At 38.3% G+C, this 26,500-nt stretch overlaps 1 protein-coding gene across 5 annotated transcripts in view; it reads left to right on the top strand.

The window, feature by feature from the left end:
• The window catches only part of LOC126251434 (uncharacterized), a 191,323-nt gene that overhangs the window by 155,989 nt on the left and 8,834 nt on the right, over nt 1-26,500 (top strand). For 2 of the 5 annotated variants that reach the window (XM_049951857.1, XM_049951856.1), the window contains one exon: nt 21,047-24,016. In XM_049951857.1, the coding sequence (XP_049807814.1) occupies nt 21,047-21,372 (326 nt within the window). In that variant the 3' untranslated portion in view covers nt 21,373-24,016. Of the gene's footprint in view, nt 1-21,046; nt 24,017-26,500 lie in introns of those variants that run through there. The other 3 variants (XR_007545734.1, XR_007545735.1, XM_049951858.1) reach the window with 3 other exon arrangements.

Consider the following 26,500-nt stretch of genomic DNA (forward strand, 5'->3'; position numbering starts at 1 on the left):
GGAAATGGTGATGGAACTGAGAGCAGTGATCAGATTGAATGTTAAAACTGATGGAATGACTGCATAAATATACCGGCTTAAGAAAATGATTGGTTTTTATAATCATTCAGTATATTCAGGACTGTATGAAACTGAATTGCGACCAAAAATGAAGACGAGGTTGCCTGAATATAATTCCCTCTTTCATATGTACTCTGTTATATGAAAAACATATAAAACCCAAAGGCTACAAAATGAATCCCTTGTTTGGAAGTTAAAAAAGTATACAAGGATATCTAGCTAGCACCATTTGGAACTTTTTCTGTAGAAATCTAAATTCTTCATTACATTCAGATTGAATAGTTGGGTAAGACCACGGAATTACGAGTACATCTCCAGAACTGTAGTCTATGACAATTAAATTTACAGTTTATGAACCAGATTCTCAATGTAAATAAATTTTTTTACAGGAGATATCTACAGAAGAAATAGTGTCAATGCCCACTCTTCTTTCTTTGCCTCTCTTTTTTTTATTATTAATATTTTTTTAAGTGTCTAAACCGACACAGAAAAGAACAACCGTATTAAAAATAATAAGCTTGTCTGAATCACACAGCTCTTATATTTGTTCATCCTTTTAAATTTTCCTGCCCTCCATTAAAGAGAGAAAGATGAGAAGACAATCCTTACTGATTAACGGGACCTGAATGGCTTCAGAATGGCAATGTTTTTGCACAATCAGCATCCACAAGCAAGTATCTGCAGGAAGCACATTTTAAACACACTAATGTCTGTACCCTGCAGGGAAAGAGCCTCTAAACCTCAACCAAACACTGATCTTATGGGAACAGTCCTGAAAGTGGGGCATCTTTCTAACAGTTGAAATTCAAGCAGTTACTATAAAAAGCAGCGTCCCCTATTTTGTTAAATGGGCCTTCCTTGACTGGGATTTAACATGTACTGACTCAATGAGCAGTCTCTAGGCTATTGACTGATGCTATTCTTGCCACCGTTTGGTCGTTGATATTCATGACTTTTTCATTGACTTTCATCATGCTGCCCTTTCAGTTGCTGTCCTCTGGGTCCCAAGTCATGTGCGTATCCCGGGTAATGAACTGGCTGACCATTTGGCTAGAGGAGCACTTATTCACACCCCATTTGTTTTGCCAACTCCAGGTGTGGATTTGCGGGTGCACACGAGATCTCTGTTCACTCAGAAATGGAACGGCATCTGCTGTGCTATGGACCCATTTTATAAACTCGGCACAATCAAGGAGACTACTGCAACATGGTGCTGTTCCTTCTGCTTGTCCAGAAAGGAACCTGAAATCCTGTGTCGTCTCTTGTTGCTTATGCCAGGTTAACCCATGGTTTTCTGTTCTGTAATGAGCAACCCCCACATTGCTGTTGTGGAACCTTTTAGGCTCTATCTTATTTCTTGGTGGAATGCCCCCTCCCTTTCACCCTTTATGCTAAGGATGGGCTTCAGGACTCATTGCCTCTAATATTGATGGACAATTCATGATGGTTGAACTGGTTCTCAGTTTTCTCCATGAAAGTGGTTTTTATTCACAGTTATAAGGTTTTTCTACTTCCAGACCAGGACCAGTGTGGTTGGTGACTGGGCGTCTTCTGTTGTATATTAGGTATGGGGAATCCCCAACTCTCCCCTTGATCAGGCTACACTTTCATTCCTCTTTTACTCTGTATTACTCACTTTTAGATTCGGTTTACCTCCTTTCTATCATGCCCAATTTTCTTTTCTGAGTTTCGCACTTTTTGAATAACATGCGCTCTTGACTGTAACGGGTCAAGGGTGGGACAGCTATGGGTAGATATTTCCTGTCACATGCAGAGCCCCTGGGACGCCCACCTGCTGACTTACCTATCTCCTTAATTTTGCTTTTACTATTGATAGTGCAAAAAATGTGCATTACATTTTTGGCTTCTCACTTTTACTGTTACGAATCTCCTGACTAGATCAGAAAATGTTCTTGGTGGACGTCTCTAATTCCGTATGCCCCAATCTTGGATCAAGGGACTGATGACGTTGTTTGATCACTTAATACTCCCCACCACCCCAATCAACTGCAGAAGGATGCATTGAATTTATTGTCTCATATGTTTATTACTCGAAGGAGTTTGTAAAAGAGAGACTCCCATCATGGATCTCCTTTCAGAGCAGCGCTCCCCCCACCCCACCCCACCCCTACACTAATTCATTTAGGCTGCAGTTGGACTCTTATGTCTGCTTACCTCAGGAACCAAGTTGTGGAGAACATATTATCAGAGGCAGTATTTATTTTCAGTGTGTGTGTTCATATACATTTCAGCTTTGCAGCTAAGTCGTCTCAGCCAATGCTCTGTACTTGCAAAAATCACTCTGTAGCAACTGGTTGATGATGACTTGCACTCCAGTGTGTCCTTCTGCTGCTGAATATATCTGTCAGATATAGTGGTCTCTTGATACTTTATAGGAAATTGGATGATATTTATCCAAGTGGCAGTTATGTGTAATCAAAAGCGATCTCCTTGATTGGGTGGATCACACTACAAATATTATCCATGTTGCTGCTGAAACATCCACAAGTATACAAAAGCCATAGTCAGTTGAGAGGTAGCCTATCCCTGGGTTTAGTGATGAGTGACATTCTGAAATTAGAGTCAGATGTTAAGGACTGCAATATTATCACAAACAGATCACTCACAAAAAAACCTTGCAGTGTTTTTGGAGATGAGACAAATACAACTAAGGCAAATGAAAATAGAAAATCCCATGTTAACAAGAAGAGGCATTGCAAATGTGTCCGAAGTTTATTAGTTGCTACAGTGGCTTAAAAATTTCTTGAGAAAAAAACCGGAAAGTTTTTGGCAGACATTACAGGGTTCAAAACTTCTGTGCTGGGACTGAGATATCGGCAAATGACAACTGGAGACATTGTCGAGACAAAGGCAGTGTATTGCTTTTCAATTACACCCACAAAAAACATGATTCAGCTTTCAACTGCCTTCAGAAATTTATGATGTGCGGCTTCCACCTCAACAATACTGGGAAATACAAGTCCTTTCTTCACATAAAAGGAGTATTTTGTGTTGTGTGAAATTTGGAAACTGCCCCTGTCAAGGACTAAATCCAGGGCAACATATCGTGGCACCTAGGCTATAGAGAGTGAGAAATTATCCTGTTTTTTTTAAAAAGTTAGGGGTTAGACATGGAGAACAAACTGAAGACATGTCTGTCTGTTCCACATGTCCTTTGTCCTATCCCAACTTCATTACTGATGCATGACTAATGGTTGAGAGAGAACTACATATCTCAAGATTTTGGACACTGTTTATCATAGAAACAATATCCTGGCTACACATTCTTTCAGAACCAGACCTGTACTTAGTCTGTGCTGATGCCGTTGAACTACTATTTGTCACCCCATGTTCTGCCAATCATCAAGTGTGCTACTTATTCAACAATGTGTTTTCCCCGACCATTTCTCACCCAAACATGGTGTGAATCTGCATAAACCATTTGCAAGCAATAAGGCCAGTCGGGATTTCCACTAAGTAAACTTACTGCCACTTCACTTGGAATGAGTCACTCCTATCAATTATGTATTGATTTATTCTTTACTCTTGCTGATAATATGGTCCAAAATTGTTTTATATTTCTAATGATCATGGAAAAATACAGAATAAATCTTTATTTTATCAAAATTTAACTGAGCACTGCAACTAAGGCATAGTGTGCATTGTAAAATCCTATGTGGAATACAAATAATAAGTGTTTAAAGGTAATAACACAACTCTCCGTGTATTTGCATCATCAACATTAAGTGATTGGTAAACACATAAACAAGACTGAAAAGGTTTCTGTGCTTTTGGACTCTGTCCTTTATTACAATGCATGCAAAATTGCCTGCACCTCGTGGAGCTCAGTCCTCATTTTATAGTTATGAAATTAGTGATACTGGGTTGCTGGGACTGGGGACTGGTGAGCACCATGAGTCCTCTGATACCAGAAACTCTGGGCATGCTTCAGCAGCAACCATGTGTCACAATGATGTAACACCTCAAGGTGTGCAACATTCTGATAGGGTAGATGGCTGTTGAAGTTAACACCATTAGCACTGTGCCCATATGCCCTACAGGTGCACTCATCCTGGTGTTCCTGATGGCACCTGTATCTCGTACAGGTGATTATCTACGGGACACCTGAAGGCCATTTAGCATGTCACTAAAGCCATTGGTAATGAGGAGGTAATTTTTTGTTCTCGTGCCAAGGAGCTGCACTTATTGGTTTCCCCAGTCTAGTGGCAGTTGAGAGAAGTAAAAGGAGATGGCAACTGAGAGAAGGAAAAGGAGAGAGTTTTTTTATAGCTCATTTGTATGTGTTTAGAAAGGTACAAATGCACATAGGAAGTTGACAGAGGCAAAGATTTTGATATTTTACGTAGAGATCAAGGATCAGAAGTAGACGGTACAGACAGATAAGATTTGTACTTTCCAAATGAAAGTATTAGTGATGAATCACTCACCCAAATGTTTCAATTACCTGTAAAGCAAATAGTTCATCCTTGCATTTCATATTGTAAACAATGTTCACATCTTTATTTCCAGTTTTGACTTCCAAGTAGCAATCTAATCATTCTGTCTCTGTTCAGACAATGGTACAGACCATCACTCCCCATCTGTAGTACCGGTTCATGTGTGTATGACCAAGGAAAGTGAGTGAAATTAGTCAAAACTAAATGATCATCTAGAACTGCCAGTGTTACAGGAAAATGTTTTCAGATTTCTCTCTCTCTCTCTCTCTCTCTCTCTCTCTCTCTCTCTCTCTCTCTCTCTCTTTTGATTGCATGATTCAACCCATCAAAAGTGAAATCACTATGCTTTCTCATCCTCCGTAATCTCCAGACCTGGCTTCTCTGGACTTCTTTTTAATTTCCACTCTCTCTCTCTCTCTCTCTCTCTCTCTCTCTCTCTCTCTACTAGGTTTTTACCTTTCCCATCTGCTCCAATTCCCTTAGTGCCCTATAAATTATTTCACAGTTGTATCCAACACATTATCAAGTTAAGAAAATAGTATTCTTCTGTATACTAGGGTACTGGAATCCAGGGAATTGAGGAATCTGACACTGCAGCCAAAGAAGATTGTCAAGGACACATTATAAAATTTAGGTGTCCCCTGCAACCTATTTCTGCACTTTTGGCCAACTTCTTAAACTATTGAAAGACAGAGTGACTGCAGTTGTTGGAAAATAAGATGCAGTCTGTTCTCTTCTTGACAACCAAGATGGGAGGAATTTCCTCTGACCTATGGCTTTATACTCCAGTGCCCAACAGTTCGTGGAGCTAGTGGATTAGATATTTCAGTACACCACATTAACATTTCTGTATACCAACAAAAAGGTAGCACCAAGTTTAAGTTGGGATTTGCGTTCCATTTTAACTAATGATGAGGGGGCTATGATAGCTGTTTCAATTTTTTTTAAACTGTGGAGACTGCAGCCTGAGCTATTACATTGGAGGGTTTGGTGTGTCAGAGTGTGGCTGGAACATCCATTTTCAGTTTGGTGAGCAGCCAGTCGTATGTAATCATCATCATGTTTTAAGACCTCCTCGTATGAACTTGGTCTTTTCCTTTATGCCAGTTGTTCCTAAACAACGGTCATTTATATTTTGTGTGTGTGTGTGTGTGTGTGTGTGTGTGTGTGTGTGTGTTTGTGTTTGTCTTCACAGAAAATTAAATCATGTTTGTTCTAGATTAATATTCCAACATTTTACATTTTTTATTATTTTAATCACATTTCACTCATCTGACTTCAGTAAGGTGTGTCTCCATGCTAATCATAATTATTATTAACAGTATACATGAGATAACTGTTCAAGAAGGTGGAAAGTAGAAGAGAAAGCTACCACCAAAGACAAGAAAGATATGTCAGGTAAAAAATTAGCACTATAACAGTATCCTACAAAACACTGTGGAACAGTTTAAAAACACAGTTGTTTAGAGAGGAAACAGAAGAAGTCAAATCTCAGGAAAGAATTCTAACGTATCAATTCAAAGAACTGTTCTGTGCGGCCCTTCTGAGATCATTTGCAACTAGGGAGCTCAGTCAGCCAAATGGTAGTTATCAGCCAGTCACATGATTTTTTGAAGTCATTCGATGTATCAGGTCATTGCTTCTCTGTTTTGAGTAAAACCTTCACACACACACACATCGCGTAGAACGATGTCTAGAAACAAATGGCGGTGTTCTATTATAAATAACAGTGATTATACCATAGCAACATATTAATAATGCAGCAAGCTATAAATGTTACAAGGAGTGGTATATTTATTTCATTTTTTTAAATTTAATTTTTTTCATACTTATTAATAAAGGTGCACACAATTATGCAAAACAGTCAACACAGATGATATAGTATTATCTTTACAAGCAGCTGACGTAGAAACTGATAAACTGCTTTTTTTCCCTTCTAACATAAAGAAATTATTTTAATGACCGAGTGGTAACATTTATCTATTAATTGTGTGTTCACATGGAGAAAACGTTACAGGAAATGTTTCATTTATTTTGTCATAAACAATTTCAGTGGACCATCAAGCAAGTATACTTTTGAAATATACAAACCAAAAATAAATAACCTCCTTGTAGTGTGTTGTTCATAACATAAAAATTAAATTTTATACTGTGCATAAATATTTATGATAAAACGCTTAATGTTATATAGATACTAAAATGTGTTGTATTTGCAATGTTCTGGGAAGATTAAAACTGAATGTTGGACGGGGACTTGAACCTGGGGCACGCATTTTCTTTTAAAGGCAAAGGTGCCAGGTTCATGTCCCAGTTCAGCCAGGAAGTTTGGAAACGGCACAAATGCCACTGCAGAGTAAAAAATCGTTCTTTGTCGTGGTATTTATTCATAGCTGTTTAAAGATATGAGGCATATTCAGAAAGTAATCATACGATATGAGGCATATTCAGAAAGTAATCATACTAGACTTTTACGATATTTTATTTATTTATTTATTTATTTATTTTTTGAAAAAATACATTGTATTGTTAATACACTTGTTGACTATTTTTCCACATAATTGCCATCCTGTTCAGTACATGTTGTGATCCACAGCACAAACTTCTCTGTGCCCTCCTTTAACTCTCCTGCCAGCTTCTTCCCCCTCTTCAGGACCTCTTTTTGCACCTGCTAATCAGTTGGAAATTTAATTCCACTCATACGTGCCTACCTGGAGGTGAAAAGGTGATAAGTTGAAGGCACCATGTCAGGAATATGGGGATGGTTTAAACCATCCCAATCAAATGAATCCAAGTGTGACTTGTTGGCTAAGGCTGTGTGGGGATGGAAATTGTCATTCAACAAGCACACTCCTCTTTTTTTAATGGTCCTTTTGAGTTCTTCTTGAGGGTCTTGCAATATCATTGTGCATTGATGGTCTCCCCCTAAGGCTGAAATTTAACCAAAATGATGCCTCTTCAGTCCACAAAACACTAAGGCCATGATTCAGGCATGTAATGTGGCACCCGTCTTTCATTTCCAGCCACAGTAGAGCTCAGACAATCCTCACTTTCCAATTCAAGTCCCTTGGGAAACTCACGGGCCCTATTGACCCGGTTTTTGTTGTGCTGCTCTATCAGCTGTTTTGGAACCTGTCTTGCACACAGTTTCTGGTAGCTCAGTGTTTTTGTGAGTATCTCGTAGAAGAGAGTTTTTGGAGAGTTGTGGAAACATTGCAGAAATTTCATCCACTGACAATTGGTGGTCTTCACAAACAATTTCCTCAGTTTTTTACACCAACTCATCAGTCAGAATGGTATACACACAGTTGTTCTGTTCATAACACATTCGCCATAAACCTTTTTGATTTACAAACAAATTTCTGTAGGTATTATTCCTTCTGCAAGTAGAAAGTGGATCATAGCAGATGGCTCATACTTGCCGAAATTTCGTACCAACACCTTCCAGCTACTGTGAGTTTATGTACTGCTGTGTTCCTGTGAAACTCACTCTGGTCAGGGGATCCCCCACTAACAGTCAGTGTTGCCAACCCTCAACAAACAAACAAAAATCACAGCCCATTATTTTTAAAGTACTCTTCCTTTCTGAACATGCCTCGAATTTTGCTCACAGTGGACCTCTACATTTTGCTGGAAATTGTTTGTTACCATCAGAGTATGTACTGCTGAACATCTAATTTTTGAATCATTGTTTACTAACGTAACTGTTATGGGTGCCTTACCTGAAAATTTCAGGACGCAATGTTTCATTTTATCACCAGCTTTACATAAGAGAGGAATCCAGCTACAACCCACTCTGTAGGCTTAAATGAGGGTGTTAAAAATACGAGTTTGGGTGTGTCATCCTCTGTTCCTCAATTGTTAATATTTAAGACAATGAATTTTTTATTTATTTTATTGAAGGATAAAGTTCCTGTTCTCTTCTCTGCTATGTTCCAAATTGCTTAATCTAGGTAGTGATTTCAGATTCAATGCACATCATTTTCAATTTCATAATTACTTTATCTAGACTCATACATTCTACACTAGCCAGATATTAGAATTTTCTTTTGCTTTCTATGATAGAATATTTTTATCCTTTTAATTATCTCAGGTTTATTTCAGACTCTTTGGATTGGCCTCTATTCATCCTTTTAGTTTATACCCTTCAAGAAACCGACCACAAAATCATTTTCCTGAAGTTGAAAGTCCTGAATAGCTTGCTCCTTAGTTTTTATAATTACCTTTCACTAGACTTTAATTTGCCTCTGAGAGATATGAAGGGTGTTAAATGTTAGACTGACTTTACCCATCTCTGATATAGAAAAATATGGTTTATCAGGGTGCTAAAAGCCATTATGATTCAGTGGGGGAGGGGGGGGGATCTATGGAAACAGTTCTTAAGCCCCCACAAGTTCTTTAGGTAGAAGGGCTTACTCATGAAGCTACGTAAAGATCTCCAAGTATGTAAGGTTTGTGTTTCGAATATGAAGTACGGTAATAAAACATCTAAATGTTTTATATAAGAATTACAGTTAACCATATGTACACTAGTATTAATCATTACTCATGTAATAGATGAGGTGCTGAATAGTGGATGTGTACAGTGATGAGATGGAAAATTACTCAGGTCATATTCCCCATAAGGCCGTTAACTAACTCTTTTTGTGCCATGGAAAAACAATTATCCTCCCTATCCCTCTCTAAATGTACTGTACTCCTGCCATCCTCCCTCCCAAATCTACCCAGTATCCATCTGCATACCTACACTGCTCTTGTTCCCAACCATCATCACTGAAGCAGTAGGTAGCTGGTTGGGGAGATGTAAGATGGTGGGCAAATTAAATCGTATTTCCATAAACAGGAATTTATTATCTCTTAAACAAAACAATCTGCTAACAGCAAATGACAGCAGTTACGGTGGAAGAGTCGGTGACCTTTAACAAAAAAAATTGACTCAAAAATAATTAAGTACAGTTTTCAAAAATTTAAAAGACATCCCTGGCTGTGAAAAATTAAGCTTAGTTCTAGTTGTTCAGATTATTAGGAAAGTTAAAAAATTAACTCCAAACATTACTAGATATTATAGCAAAAGACTATCTAACAGCTTGGCTGCCAAATTAAGATATAAATGTCTTTAAGCAAATAAAATAAAGTTAAATGCTCAGTTAGAGGAACTAGCACTTAATAGCTGTCTACAACCAGCAATACATAAACTGAATACACCAGCGTAAGCCCAGGAAAATAAGCAGCATGATAATAGCACAAGAGAGGAGCACACTCAAATACAGTACAACAGTAAACAACTTATAGTAAGGTGCATACATGAAAGTAGTTGGCCAGCGGTCTTGCCAAGACATAAGATTCCTCTGTCCAATGGTGTATAAAGGATTAAACAGAACCCCGAAGTGCCTCTTGTTCAATTTAAAAAGGGAGAGAGAGAGAACTGTGAACTTAGTTCCACTCGAAGGCACGCAGGACAATACAGCAAGACCCAGTTCTGGGCTTTCTCGTGGATTCAGTGCATTAATAATTGTGGAATGGCTGTTAATTCCCCTGCAACATACAAACTGCATTAATCCTAGGATCACTAAAACAAGGAAACAAAGTGTGGAGCAAGGTTGACAAGCACAAGAAATACAAATGTCAAGAAAATTTTAGTGCAATTACTTGAGCATTTAGTTCCCTAAACAGTATTAAAATGCAGAACTTGGGCAGACACTATCAAGCTACACCACTCAGCAATATGACAATAGAACTGCCAAATTTTCCAATAGTAAGTTAAATGATAAGCTCACATTTACCACAAGTCACAAAACATGCTGAAAACAGCTAGAGATAGCCCAGTATGGATACAAATAAGTGCCTAATGCCTCACAGTATATCAGACTATCCACCAGAAAATTGCTAGCAAATAGCGAGATAACCAGGGTGTCTGGGGCAGCAACACTTGTTTATGAAATAAAAAATTTCTGTCCATAACCGGAAACAGTTGCTCACCATAAAATCCAGTCCTGACATGAGATGGATTCCCAAGCCAAATTTTGTTCCTCCAGATGTTTGACTGGCTGACAGTTTGAATGCCAACTAGTGTCTTGATGCCAGCAACACACATTGCAAGCCAGGCTGCTGACTTCTACATCTACGTCTACATCCACATCCATACTTCACAAGACACCTGATGGTGTGTAGTGGAGGGTACTTAACTGCTTCCAGTTGCTGACCTGATATATTGTAGCTAAAGGATAAAGGATATTTCTTTCTGTGTATTCACAGCACATTACATTTGTCTACATTGAGATTCAATTGCCATTACCTGCACCATGCGTCAATTCGTTGCAGATCGTCGTACATTTCAGTACAATTTTCCATTGTTACAACCTCTTGATATACTACAGCATCATGTGCAAAAAGCCTCAGTTAACTTCCGATGTTATCCACAAGGTCATTTATATATATTGTGAATAGCAACGGTCCGACACTCCCCTGCAGCACACCTGAAATCACACTTACTTCGGAAGACTTCTCTCCATTGAGAATGACATGCTGCATTCTGTTATCTAGGAACTTTTCAATCCAATCACACAATTGGTCTGATAGTGCATATGCTCTTACTTTGTTCATTAAATGACTGTGGGGAACTGTATTAAATGCCTTGCGGAAGTCAAGAAACATGGCATGTAACACGATGTTCAGCACAAAGAGATGTCAGTACATGCATAGGAGCAGTAGGCCCCTAACTATTCACAATTCTGCTGACAAGACCCTAGTATACCATGCATGTCCATACATTGTTGCTTAGTACCACCCTGCTGCCTGGCAGGAACGCATCCTTTGGTTACCTAGCAACTGATCAGAGACATTTGCTATGAAAAGCTACTATCAATCTAAGTGACCAGCTCCAATATCTAACACACATGGCTCAGTCCTCTCCCCCTTGAGTTGCATGCAGGACTGATGACCTCCCTCATCACCTTGGTGACCATCAGTGATCTTTAGTTGGCTAACATGAGTCCTGGTAAGTTTAGTGTTGGATAGGTCTTGGATGGGGAGGCTCACTGGGGAAGCCATCTTAACTATCTTGTATGGTTCCACAAAATTTGGCAACATTTTAGAAGTGACCTTTCTGTCTTGCTTTACTTTGTGCCCAGATGTGTTTTAGGAATGTTAGGTCTTCCAGCCACAGTGAGGTTCATGGCAGCTTCCTGTTGTTGTGGTCTTCAGTTCTGAGGCTGGTAGATGCAGCTCTCAATGCTACCCTATCCTGTGCAAGCTTCTTCATCTCCCAGTACCTACTGCAACCTACATCCTTCTGAATCTGCTTAGTGTATTCATCTCTTGGTCTCCCTCTACGATTTTTACCCTCCACACTGCCCTCCAATGCTAAATTTGTGATCCCTTGATGCCTCAGAACATGTCCTCCCAATCGGTCCCTTCTTCTCGTCAAGTTGTGCCACAAACTCCACTTCTCCCCAATTCTATTCAATACCTCCTCATTAGTTATGTGATCTACCCATCTAATCTTCAGCATTCTTCTGTAGCACCACATTTCAAAAGCTTCTATTCTCCTCCTGTCCGAACTATTTATCGTCCATGTTTCACTTCCATACATGGCTACATTCCATACAAATACTTTCAGAAACGACTTCCTGACACTTAAATCTATACTCGATGTTAACAAATTTCTCTTCTTCAGAAACGATTTCCTAGCCATTGCCAGTCTACATTTTATATCCTCTCTACTTCGACCATCATCAGTTATTTTACTCCCTAAATAGCAAAACTCCTTTACTACTTTAAGTGTATCATTTCCTAATCTAATTCCCTCAGCATCACCCGATTTAATTTGACTACATTCCATTATCCTCGTTTTGCTTTTGTTGATGTTCATCTTACATCCTCCTTTCAAGACACTGTCCATTCCGTTCAACTGCTCTTCCAAGTCCTTTGCTGTCTCTGACAGAATTACAATGTCATCGGCGAACCTTAAAGTTTTTATTTCTTCTCCATGGATTTTAATACCTACTCCAAATTTTTCTTTTGTTTACTTTACTGCTTGCTCAGTATACAGATTGAATAACATCGGGGAGAGGCTACAACCCTGTCTCACTCCCTTCCCAACCACTGCTTCCCTTTCATGCCCCCCGTCTCTTATAACTGCTATCTGGTTACTGTACAAATTGTAAATAGCCTTTCGCTCCCTGTATTTTACCCCTGCCACCTTTAGAATTTGAAAGAGAGTATTCCAGTCAACATTGTCAAAAGTTTTCTCTAAGTCTACAAATGCTAGAAACTTAGGTTTGCCTTTCCTTAATCTTTCTTCTAAGATAAGTCGTAAGGTCAGTATTGCCTCACGTGTTCCAATATTTCTACGGAATCCAAACTGATCTTCCCCGAGGTCGGCTTCTACCAGTTTTTCCATTCGTCTGTAAAGAATTCACGTTAGTATTTTGCAGCTGTGACTTATTAAACTGATAGTTCGGTAATTTTCACATCTGTGAACACTTGCTTTCTTTGGGATTGGAATTATTATATTCTTCTTGAAGTCTGATGGTATTTCGCCTGTCTCATACATCTTGCTCACCAGATGGTAGAGTTTTGTCAGGACTGGCTCGCCCAAGGCCATCAGTAGTTCTAATGGAATGCTGTCTATTCCCGGGGCCTTGTTTCGACTCAGGTCTTTCAGTGCTCTGTCAAACTCTTCACGCAGTATCGTATCTCCCATTTCATCTTCATCTACATTCTCTTCCATTTCCTTAATATTGTCCTCAAGTACATCGCCCTTGTATAGACCTTCTATATACTTCTTCCACCTTTCTGCTTTCCCTTCTTTGCTTAGAACTGGGTTTCCATCTGAGCTCTTTATATCCATACAAGTGGTTCTCTTTTCTCCAAAGGTCTCTTTAATTTTCCTGTAGGCAGTATCTATCTTACCCCTAGTGAGATAAGCCTCTACATCCTTACATTTGTCCTCTAGCCACCCCTGCTTAGCCATTTTGCACTTCGTGTCTGTCTCATTTTTGAGGCGTTTGTATTCCTTTTTGCCTGCTTCATTTACTGCATTTTTATATTTTCTCTTTTCAGCAATTAAATTCAATATTTCTTCTGTTACCCAAAGATTTCTACTAGCCCTTGTCGTTTTACCTACTTGATCCTCTGCTGCCTTCCATACTTCATCCCTCAGAGCTACCCATTCTTCTTCTACTGTATTTCTTTCCCCCATTTCTGTCAATTGTTCCCTTATGCTCTCCCTGAAATTCTGTACAACCTCTGGTTTAGTCAGTTTATCCAGGCCCCATCTCCTTAAATTCCCACCTTTTTGCAGTTTCTTCAGTTCTAATCTACAGTTCATAGCCAATAGATTGTGGTCAGAGTCCACATCTGCCCCTGGAAATGTCTTACAATTTAAAACCTGGTTCCTAAATCTCTGTCTTACCATTATATAATCTAACTGATACCTTTTAGTATCTCCAGGATTCTTCCATGTATACAACCATCTTTTATGATTCTTGAACCAAGTGTTAGCTATGATTAAGTTATGCTCTGTGCAAAATTCTAACAAACGGCTTCCTCTTTCATTTCTTACCCCCGATCCATATTCACCTACTATGTTTCCTTCTCTCCCTTTTCCTACATTCGAATTCCAGTCACCCATGACTATTAAATTTTCGTCTCCCTTCACTATCTGAATAATTTTTTTTATCTCATCATACACTTCATCAATTTCTTCATCATCTGCAGAGCTAGTTGGCATATAAACTTGTACTACTGTAGTAAGCGTCGGCTTCGTGTCTATCTTGGCCACAATAATGCGTTCACTATGCTGTTTGTAGTAGCTTAACCGCACACTTATTTTTTTATTCATTATTAAACCGGCTCCTGCATTACCTCTATTTGATTTTGTATTTATAGCCCTGTATTCGCCTGACCAGAAGTCTTGTTCCTGCTGCCACCGAACTTCACTAATTCCCACTATATCTAACTTTAACCTATCCATTTCCCTTTTTAAATTTTCTAACCTACCTGCCCGATTAAGGGATCTGACATTCCACGCTCCGATCCGTAGAACGCCAGTTTTCTTTCTCCTGATAATGACGTCCTCTTGAGTAGTCCCCGCCCGGAGATCCGATTTGGGGACTATTTTACCTCCGGAATATTTTACCCAAGAGGACACCATCATCATTTAACCATACAGTAAAGCTGCATGCCTTCCTAGTTATGCCTAATGAACTTGGGATCATTTTCCTCATACAGGAGGTCATTAATGGACCACAAATTCAACTGTGGCAAATTAACAGGGAAGGCAAATGATAACTTGCAGGAGTGGCCTTAGGAGGTTCCTTTATGGCAGTGTTGAAAGTGAAATTAAGGCACCCAGTGGACTCATCCCACATTGTCTGAGGCTTCACAACTGAGGTGGTGTATCCTGTCTGTCTTTGCTAAATCTCCAAACAGCCCAAGAATCTCTTGGAAGACTAGTGCCTCACAAGCAGGTTCCTTGGTGCTTTGTGAAAAGATCTCTACCTCAAGCTTGGGCTGAAACCTTTGACTAAGGGCAAAAGCCACACAGTTATCCACCCTTTTTATATGCCACACATCAAAAGAGAAGGTGGAGATCCTCACAGCACACCTAACTTTTTTCGTCATCTTCTGCAGTTTAGCTAATATCCATGTCAGTGCCCAGCAGCACATCTCTGAATGAAATAGCTTATGCTCGAGAGAAGACGTGAACGGTTTCAAGCCAAATAACGCGGCTATCACCTCAAATTCATATGCAGAATAGTTATTCTCTGTGACTCATAACAACCTTGAGGCATATCTGCTAGGCTTCTTCTCTTCTCCATTTTCTTGGAGAAACACTGCTGCAACACCTGAATTAGACATTTCTGCTTGCAGGACAAGTAGCCAAGGCTGCTTTTGAGGCATGGCATTGAAGGATGCCTGCTGAGTTTCACTCCATTGAAAACATTCTCCCTTCCACCGCAACCAGTTAAGGGGGTGACCGGCTGGGAAAAAATTTGAAATGAATTTGAAAAAAAGAGAAAAATAAGGAAATCATACCGATGAAACTAGCTACCTCCGGCTCTTTCTTAGGTCTAGGGAACAGGTGAATGCCTTGGTCTAACCATCGTCCACTCTCATATCTTCACTGGACACTATATGACCCAGAAACAAAATCTCCTTTTGAGCCACATTGACTTATGGTTTTACCTTCAGCCCCACTTCATTTAGACAGCAGAGGACTTGCGCTATAGGGTCCAGGTGCTCTTTATGGGTTTTGCTATAAACCACCACATCATCCATGTAGTTATAAACACACAGTAAACCATGTGAAGAAATTATGTGGATTGGGCAATGGTACTGATTCCATAACAACATTCTGATTGAGGTGCCAAGAAAATCAGCAATGTGTAAGGGGATACTGAAGGCCATATTATTGCATCAGCCAAAAGTTGGTCAGCAATTTTCCTCACTTCCCTTGTCTTGGATGGTGATAAGTGATAGGGAGATTGTCAGACTGGAACCTGTTCCATGAGCAAAATCTTGTACTGTGTAGTATCAGTCACCCCCAATCTATTGATCAGTACCTCCAGTTATACTCCTAAGACTTCCAACAGATCCCACCCCTACTCTGCACTGAAATGAGAAATGTTGACCGTTCAACATGACATTTGTGACTTCTACAAACAAGGCAGCTTACACATGTGAAAAATTTGTTGTATCACCTTGGATCCATTAGTGATAGATTTCTCTCTAAGTCCATTGTTGTTCACACTCGTTCATGGTTCACAGTTGCACACCCAAATGGTAGAATAACCCATGAAAGAGCCCTGATCTTGCACCAGCATTTTAATAACCCATGTAGGCTCCTATACCAGCCTGCACCCATATGGTGTAAACTGTGCCCACCTTTCTCCTGTGGTACCAGCCAATCACATACTAACTGTCCTGTATGGCTACAATATGCCCTCATGTAGTCTGAGTTAGGATTAGTCTGGCTATATTGAGTGGTCAGTTTTTCCACACTTGGGTTAGAAGTGGACCACGTTTCTCGTCATTGAAATAGATTTTTCAGTACTCAACAATAACCTATCTAACTTGCAGCAGGTTCGAGGCTTGCTAGGAAACAGAATCCACAAACAGTCTGTCAGGCACATATCTTCTAATATGTTATGTATTGCTTCTGACTCTGAAACACCAAGGCACAAAGTTGTCATAGCAATTCAAATATCCTCAGTATAGTGCACGAAGAATTCCTTACATCCCTGAACCCGGTAAAATATCAACTCGCAAGATCATTGTGGAATTGGCTAGACACATTTCCTTCTAGCATTCTCCTTCAGAACCCACTTAATAGTTCACTTTCATCAGGGGCTTTCTTTTGAAACTACTCTACTTAATTTATTGTGTGTCAGGAGGTAGGCTAAATAACATGAAATATCACCAACTGGTGACACAAGGCAGCTGCTTGACCCTGCAAACACAGTGTTAGTTATTGCAAATTTTTCACTTGTTCATTAGTATCAATTGATAGGCCACAGACCAAAGCGGATTCAGTAACATCTTAAGGGGACATTGTATGTTCTATGCCACCAATGTTAAATTATCGAATTTTGTAACCCATTATCTTGGAAGCTTTCTAAGACACCAACTTACAACTTTCCATAATTATTGAATGCACCTTTCTAGATACACTGAACTAGAATTATTACTAAAATTGTATTGTGGTGCATGTTATCTATCTTTCTTTCTCCCCCCCCCCTTTTTTTTTTTCAAACATTCAATTACAATTGTTTGACAGAATTTTGTAAATAAATGAACATAAAAACAAAACAACTCAGGATATTTTAATTATCTGTATTGAATCTCACACTTGGTATGCTGTGAAAATTTCATGTATCTACCGTCAGTACTTTTTTAGAAAATGCGTCATTTATTACAAAAAAATGTAGTTTAGAGATATTGAGGTTTAAAACTTTTTTATTACAAATTATTATACAGACTTACATTTCTGCAGCTTTTATGCACTGGAATTGCCCTGGCCCACAGTCTGTGTCTTCTTCGGTGTCACAACAGCCCAGTGATTTCCGCCTCCTTTTCTTTCTTGCTTCTTTTATCTTTTGCTGAGCAGCTAACTCTGCTTCACGTACACGAAGCTCATCCTGTTCCCGCAGTCCTTTAGCTGTGTTCTGTCCAAATCTTACCCCTAACTTATCCAGAACCTTAAGTCTTTCATAGTTCCTGCAATTAAAAGTTATTACAGCATCAGACACTGCTAACTTTACCATCATAAGGCCAACAAATACATTTTTAGGCACACGGCACCACACAACATTATTGAAGGGCTTATTCACATTCTGGGTCTTCCCATGTAAACACTTCTTTAGCAGCTCAGGATTTGCCAAATCTCTGTAAGTAGGTTTGATTGCCTCCATTACTGCCAAAGGAAGAGAACGTTTATGTGTAAATTCATGCAGGGTGCCAGAAAATTCAGCTTGCCTGTATTTACACCAAGTGTTTGGTGGAGGTGGACACAAAGCATGACATGGCTTTTCATCAGTTGATATTCGATGAAAGAAAGTGCTCCACACAACTATTTTCATCTTCTCTAAATTATCACAATTATCTGTAATGGCTATCCTATCATATTCATGTAATTCACCCATTACTTTGTCTGTTAGTCTTCCAGCACATTTTATTGTCTTGCCAGCAGACAGTTTTGTGTTCCCCAGCTTGGTTTTTAGGTTATGCAGATGTGTTCCCATCCTTTTCTTGACATGTCCTACACACTCAAGTTTTTGTATAGGAACATCATATGGCTTAATGAATGAAAGCCTTGCTGTCTCCATCACCTAAGTAATTCACATATCTGACACCTCTCTCCTGCTGCAAATGCTGGAAAATGTTAACTGCTCCTTTTGCCTCCATTCCTCAACTTGTGCCATCATAATTTTTTATACACTGCTGCTTATGAAGTAATCTGTTCTTCTGGTTCACTGTACAACCTTGGCAGTACTTACTGAGAACTTCAAAATCCAAAACTTTTCCAGTGTCAATACTTATTCCACGTGTAAAACCGTTTTTAGAACTAAACCCAAGCTTTTGCCAGGATCCACCCACAGCAATGCAGGTGTCTGTGTCACCCTCATTTTGTTCAACATCCTCTGATGTAGCAGCAACGATTGACTCTTCAGCCACAGCATTTACAGAGTCCCCAATTGCTGTTACATATTACACGTACCTATGAGGTGGTTTTGGCAAATTCAACACAGTGCAGAGAACATTACCAGCCCTTGCACCTTCACCAATGCATCCAAGGCCATAAAACAGTCTCACATAAGTATCATACAATTCATTACCTGGACACTTTGAAGAAGTATGAAATGCTTTTCCATTTTTGCACTTCTGACGTTTAGTAATTAATTTAGACACACCTATTCTAGCTCCAATATTACCAACTTTAACTTCACCACCACAAAGACAGCAAGAGAGAGTTTCAGAAAGAACTTGTGCAAGGATTTGCAGATCAATAATGACATTGTTCATAATCTCATTACTTTTACCACTGTCACACGTTTCTAAAGTTACTTTCCTTTTCGATGCACTAGGGAGCGTGGTCACTTCAGAAGCATTATTGTGGTTTCCTTCACTGCTAGCACACATGTTTTCAAGTACTTCAGAAGAAAATGCAGGTCTCACATACCTGTTGCCAGCAAATTTGCATTTCTTGAAGTTACTTTTACACTTAAGTCATTTTATTTATGTATAAAAAGCAATAGAAGTTATCTTACTACAGAAATAGCCAATAATCTCACTACTTTCAATGAAAACTAGTATCAGAAACAAAGGACTGATTTGTTTATTCATAATGCCAACTTCTGAGACGTAGCAGTAGGCACAGAAAAAAGTAATTCACAGCCTTCTAGACACTGTAGTTCCCAAGACATGACTGCCCAACTGTGGCAGTATATGCATAGCCACAAAATTTGACAGTCACACGTCAACATTCAAAATATTATTTGAAGGTCTCACAATTGTCTGATTTTATACCAAAATGTTCAGGAAAGTACAAAGTACATTATGGAGTAGAAAACAGAAAATGTCAATTTTCAATGAATTTCATGAACAGTGTCCCCTTAAATAACCCCCAACCTTCTGTCTGACCCTGCCCTAAGGGCTTGGATGTTTGCTGCTGATTGACCTATCCAGGAACAGAACCCTCTTCCTGTCGTGCATTTTCCTGTTAATTCAACAAGACATTTTCAAGCTGTAAATGGATAACCTTATCCCACAATTCCCCATTTGGTGATTTCTGTGTAAGGCCTGAATTCACTAAACCAAGATCTTTGACTTGATTCTCTAAGCGTTCAAGCTTGGGTGCATGGTTGACAAAGGCTCATGTGATCCCTCAACATCCTGGTTACCAGTGGCGATCTTTAGCTGGCTAGTATGAGCACTGGTAAGTTTAGTGTTGGACGGGGAATACCTGACCATGGATAGGAACACTACAATGTAGTAACTCAATGTCAGCTTGCACACCCACCACACATCTGCTGCAAATAAAGCAAGCATTACTTACCTTACCCACGATGTCTGTTGTAATGGTGAGGCTGCAGCCCAGCACCTTTCACAAGTGTTTCCTCAGCTCATCCTCACTGCCCAGGGTCTCCATACCCCGTATGGCTAATTTGCAGTCCTTTGTTGCTCTATAGGGTCTTCTGTTAGGCTGCGAGGAACCCAGCAGCTACACACTTTTTAGTACCCCAACTGGTGGATAGGTGTGTTAGCACTACCAACAGAGACATCCAGTTTTGCAGTGAGGTGGTTGACTGTGATACACTGATAACTTCAAATGAGAGTGTCTGCACATTCCAGTATTTCAGGAGTTACAGTTGTATGTGGCCGGCCTGCACATGGGAGATACAGCTGTGTGCGGCTGGCTAGCATACAGGAGAGCGACAGATGTCTCACCCAACCACTCACCGTGCCTTTGTTCGCCACCAGATCTCTGTAGATGTTCTGCAACCATCTATGAATAATTGATGTTTCGATTTTCCACCAGAAGAAACTCAATGACAGCTCTCTGCATGGAATGTACCTTCGTTACTGATGCCATTTTGAAGGCTATGTATAGTGCTGCCATCTATCGGAATTTCACGAAACTACAGGAGTTGAAGTGGGAATGTTGCATGATGTCCCACAACAAATTCTGTATTTTTTTTTCAACAAAATAAATGTGCTGCATTACTTACAGGACGCCCCTCATAGCTTCTCATGAAATTGTTGGCAGATGCACTCGACTTAGTGAAGTGTCTGAGGTAACGAGATATTATCTCATGACCCTTTTCACATCTATTCATCCTATTCTTTTTTCTTGTTTTCTTCTTTCCTCCCCCTACTTCTCCTCTTCTTCACGTTTCCACTTTCCACTGCTGCTGCTAACATACTTTTAATATTACAGTAAGAACCACATCAGCAGTCTTATGTCCTGTGAATCTAGGTATATTTGTATCCTTACTAATGCGTTAATTTTTGTTTTCTGATTGTTGAAGGTGGGTTGGGATTGAGCGCAAGTGCGGAGTCTCTTAAACGACCTAATGTCCGTCGTTCATCAAGCCGTGGTGAGAAGTCACGCCATCATCTACATCGTAGTTCAAGTCGGCGTAAGAATAAAGAAAATGGTGCTAAACAGCAACAGCAGCATTTGCAGCAAGGATCACCCCAGCAGTCACAACAACCACAGCATCTTCATCAACAGCAGCAGCTGTCTTTGTCTCCATCTTCACAACAGCGTAAGACTGAAGAGGGCTCACGCCCCATTAGCATGGCTGAAATGCACACAGTACATGTCACATTAACGTACAAACCTCGTATTTAAGACTACATTTTGCTCAGAGAGTATAAGTGATTTATACTTGTGAGTTCAGGAAAAGTATCTTTTTGTGCAGCTTTGAGATTTGGGAACTGTTGATTACTCTTTGTTGATACATTGCAGATTTTACAGCTGCATGTGGAAATGAGTAGTGTGAAGTGGATTTAGTAGTGGAACATTTACTTAGAAATAATTTATATTCCGATAGATGTTACAGTAGGTTATGAAAGTAAAGTATTAGATGTGACAGATGTGAGACTTAGGTAGCTCACTGATTTTCAGCAAAGCTCAAAACCTGTATACAATCTGCTCTCCCCCCCCCCCCTCCCCTCCCTTCCCCTCTTCCTCTCCCCCCTCTCCCTGTGTGTGTGTGTGTGTGTGTGTGTGTGTGTGTGTGTGTGTGTGTGTGGTGCCAAATTGTCTGCAAAGGAAGAGGTGGAGAACAAGAATTAGAACAACAATGTTTAAGGACCAACTAATCTAAGTCATCTAACAGTAGTTGTGTGCAGATAATCATCTCCATTAATTAATTCTTGGAAAGGAAAGCATGGTATGCCTGATATACACTGTAACATGCATGTTTTTATTTTCTTATGTTATACATGTGTGTAAGCAATTGTTTGATTGTTGCATTTTTCCCACAAATTTCCTCTTATTAAAATTTGGGCAGCTGTGTGACTCACAACCCCACAGTATTTTTGCTCATTAACAGTGTGTATCATGTATCTTATGACTGAAGCTATGTCCTCTGCCTGATTGAACATTTCTTGCCTTTTTAGATCTGTATACATTAATTTTCCTCTTTATTTCATTGTACTCTTTCATTATTTATAAATACCTGAATGTGCCTTGTTGGAAATGCAAATATGTTCTCAGTTTTGGTAAAAAGAAGTATTTTATACATTGAATGTCTTTTTATGCAGTATTATGTTATAGTAATGTGCCAAAGACTGTACATGTGCAACCTAACAACCCCGTGCTTATGTGGCAGCTGTACTTTTTCATTATATATGTTAATTCTGTTTATAGCACAATGCTTTAACTTATATGTTGAGATGCACATTATTCTTCATCCTATTTGCTTATAATAACTCATTCTAAACTTCCAGTACAAGATGATCACTCTCATGAGTTATTATTGATTTACATCATATTATTCAGATGGTTTGAACCATTACTGCCCATAAAATTGCAAAATATGAGTTTATATAAACATGGTACTATTGATTGTGAACATTACAAAATGTACACTATAAACAAAAAAAGATGTTTGTCATCTTGTAATGTTGGTCCAGATATTTTACTCACATAGTGTTCATAGATAGAAAGAAGTCATTAATTAGAGCAATTATAAAGACATGATTAATAACTTTTGAAATAAAACACACTAGATTTGAGAGATTTGTTGCAGCTACCAAGTAAATGATACTATCTTCTTGAAAATGTTGTTATCCTGGAAACAAATTCAGGAACAATCTGTGATGAGAGTGGGAAAAGTGGTGAAACAGGCAGCATATTCTAGGAGGAGAGAAGTTGTGTCTGCATTGTAAGTTACATGACAGTTATAAGATGATATGAGTTACTGTATAGAGCATCCTTCTGCATATAGATAAAAGTTTCTAAGTATGGTCTTGTGATAAATTAAAAACGAATGTCAATAAGACAGCATTTTTATTTAGTGAAATTTTTATTTAGTCTTTGGTTACATGGAATTTAGAATAGAATATGTTATTTTAGCAGCTGATAGCTTTTTCATAGCCCTTCCTCAAGGCTGATTAATTTTGAATATTAAGATAGTAACCTAATGATATTATTACTGTTCAGATCTTGAAATGCATTCAAAATCTTGATATAGACATGCATTATTTTATTCTTGTTATAATGTGTAAAATATGTTAAAAGGGGTGTCATTCAAAGGCAAAGTAGTAAAATGATACAAAAAGAGGCCTATCAGTGATATAGAATATGGTAGTGGTACTGTTTGTAATGATGTATTGCTAGTATCTGTGCCAAAAATGAGAGAAAGAGAGCAATGCTGTCGTGCAATAAGAAAATCAAAACATAAGCAGGTATGAAATTCAGGATATATAAAGCCTTAAATTCTGACAAATATCAAGGTGAAGTATTTTTGGTGGTGTTTTTCGTTTTATCAAGTTTTTATTGAAGTTTGAGTGGAAGATAATAATTGATGCTACTTTCAAAAGGAGAGTATAAAACTTGAATATGGCTACAAGGATTTGTATAAAAAGTCTAAAGTGAAATAACAATTATTGAATGTAGTTGTCATTGATGGAGTAGTAAAGAAGCAATAAGTAGCAGTGATTCTCTCTCTCTCTCTCTCTCTCTCTCTCTCTCTCTCTCTCTCTCTCAGAAAGAAATATTGCATTGCTTGAAGGACTAACTTGAATACGTGTATCATCTTTAAAATTTAGTTGACACTTGCATTTTTTTCTGTTCTTCATTTACAGTTACTGAAACAAATAGCTCTCTTTGTAGCACAGTTGACTGAGTAATTGTCTGTAGTACACCATTTCTACAACAACTGCTTCTTTTATCAAGGGAACCGAGAAAATGCAAAACACAGTGTAATGTGCAAAATAACCGAGAATTAATTTTCAGTCAATGCATGCAGTTTTTTCCAGCCATTGAAAGAATGTAACAAAGTATACAATTAGAAATAACAGATGTTACAGATTTAATAAATGGAATAAAACATCATAAAGTAGAAAAGTAGTTTTCTAAACATTATTTATGGGCCACAGAAGTCATTCATTACCTATAAATGTTTGTATACAAGAAATAGGTATGTGAAAAAAGTATGAAAAGTTGGCTGCATTCAGTGCTTGATACATGTTAAAAAACAAGGGGAATTTATCTCCTTTTAGTATTCTATGTTCCTGCCATATCCTACTACATATGCCAATAAGAAAGGGGGGAGGGACATGTTTTAGTAGTTTCCAAGTAACTATCCAGGTTTAAATTTGTTTGTAGGTCTACAAAAAAACTTAAATCTTTCATTTAATCTCAAATGAAATTGCATTTCTAAAGGTCATTGCAGTGATGGACAAGGAACTACTTGTTACTCACTTTCTTACTCGATGTTTGAAATGCATTGTTCAGAATAAGTTGTGTGTTTTGTGGTGTGCTATAGTAATATTAGCTGTATGAGATGCTGGCTAGGTATTTGTTTGACATCCTCTGATATAGCTGATTCAAAACTAGAGATCTAAGAAAGGAAAAAAAGGATTCAAAACAGTAAATTTCTTTTTAACTTGGTATCATCTTGAAAACCCTATAGCCAAAGATTAATTGCATCAACACAGGAAGAAAGGTGTTGCATTTTTAATTATGATCAGTTTCTCAATAATCCATAAATTACACATATTACAAATATTTGCATGCATAAGGGAGAGCAAAAGAGAGATTCTTGTGATACACTTGAACAGCAGGTTTATTTCTTGAAATGTTTTTAAAATAGTAGGAAACTGTAAACATATTATTAAAGTATACAAGAGATGGAATTATTACTGGGTGTAAAGCCAAAGAAAGAAAAAGGATATGTTTTGTTAGTAGAATGGTGAGTTGTGAAGTGTAATGCTTATTACATTTAATTCATCTAGTGTCAAAAATTTGTAATAGAGTCATATAAAAGTCTTAATGGCACAACAGTTGGTATTTTTAGTTGCTGAACTTTTTAAATTTGCATTACTAATATGTCGGTGACTTTGCTGACATTATTGACCCTATTAAAGGAAATATTAAATGAAAAACAACAAATTGAAATAATACCAGCCATTTTTACCAATAAATCTGCCATCTTCATTTGCAGACCTCCATTTCTGAACTGTGGAATTTCACAAAAATACTGCAGTTTCAGAATGTGGATTCATTTAGAAGTGAATAAAAGTGCTAATGATGTATATATTCTAGATGAGGCAAAAGAATTTAATCTGTGTGATGTAAATGTGGTTTTTCTTATCCTAGTATCAGTTATAGACTTAGAACAGTGTATTTTGGGGAAATGCAAACATTATGGTGTGTTCCAAAATAAATTCCATTCGTGTCCATTAGTATTTAGTACAACTGTGGAAATCTACAATACTACTACCAGTGTGCACTTTTAGATTGTTTTTAAAAAGCAAGTTATTAAAAGCTGCCTCTGTGTTATATGTACATGCTTTGATAATGCAGAAAGATTTGATGCTTTGAGGTACAGTGGTGCATTTAATCAGTAACTTAATGCAGTTTGTTACTGCAGTGTGGTGACTGCTACATTTATGGAAAAAAATTGTATGCCAATAATGTTTTTATTCAGATTTAATGCTTCTGTGAGTCATACTTGACACATTATTTTTCAACATAGGCATCAAAATTCTCATTTAATACTTACATTTTCAATGTAAATGTATTTTTCTATATGCATAACATAACTTGGGTGCTGCTGCAGGGTAAAAGTTGGAATGTAAGCACACAATTGTCAGCTTGTGTGTGTGGGGGGGGGGGGGGGGGGGGGGATGAATCCACATTGCATTCATAGCACCTACTACAGTGCTGTGGCATACCGTCAGGTTGGTAGCTAAGGTTGGCAATGGGCTGATGCATTCCATACCAACTCAGTAGTCAGACTTCCATTGATTCGCCCCCCTCCACACACACACACACACACACACACACACACACACACACACAAGGGCCAAGTTACATTGTGCATGTACAAGTATTTGCAACTGCAAAACTATCAGTTTTCTTATCTTTTCTGTTTCTTGTTCCTTTTTCATCTTTATCAATTAACTGTGATAACACAGTTTAACATTTTGAAATCATTCTCATTTAGTAAACTAAAGGTAAATGGAATTTTGAGATCAGACTGCTAGATTATATTAGTATATTTTAAAGTATTATACTGTTATCTTGATTTTTGGGCTATTATTTACAAGTGTTGCTGCTGGTTACAAATATGATGGATGATTGTTTATAAATATTTAGAATGATTATTGCATTAGTAAACTTACAGTACATAATACTTGTGTGTCTTTAATAAATGGTTCAGCATGGTTCATCAGTTCAAACAAATTTAAATTATTTTTGTTCAAAGTACAATTTAATATTCTGCATGAGAAGTAATCTCATAGGG

The sequence above is a fragment of the Schistocerca nitens genome, chromosome 4, assembly GCF_023898315.1.
Source record: "Schistocerca nitens isolate TAMUIC-IGC-003100 chromosome 4, iqSchNite1.1, whole genome shotgun sequence".
NCBI classification, from domain to species: Eukaryota; Metazoa; Arthropoda; class Insecta; order Orthoptera; family Acrididae; genus Schistocerca; species Schistocerca nitens.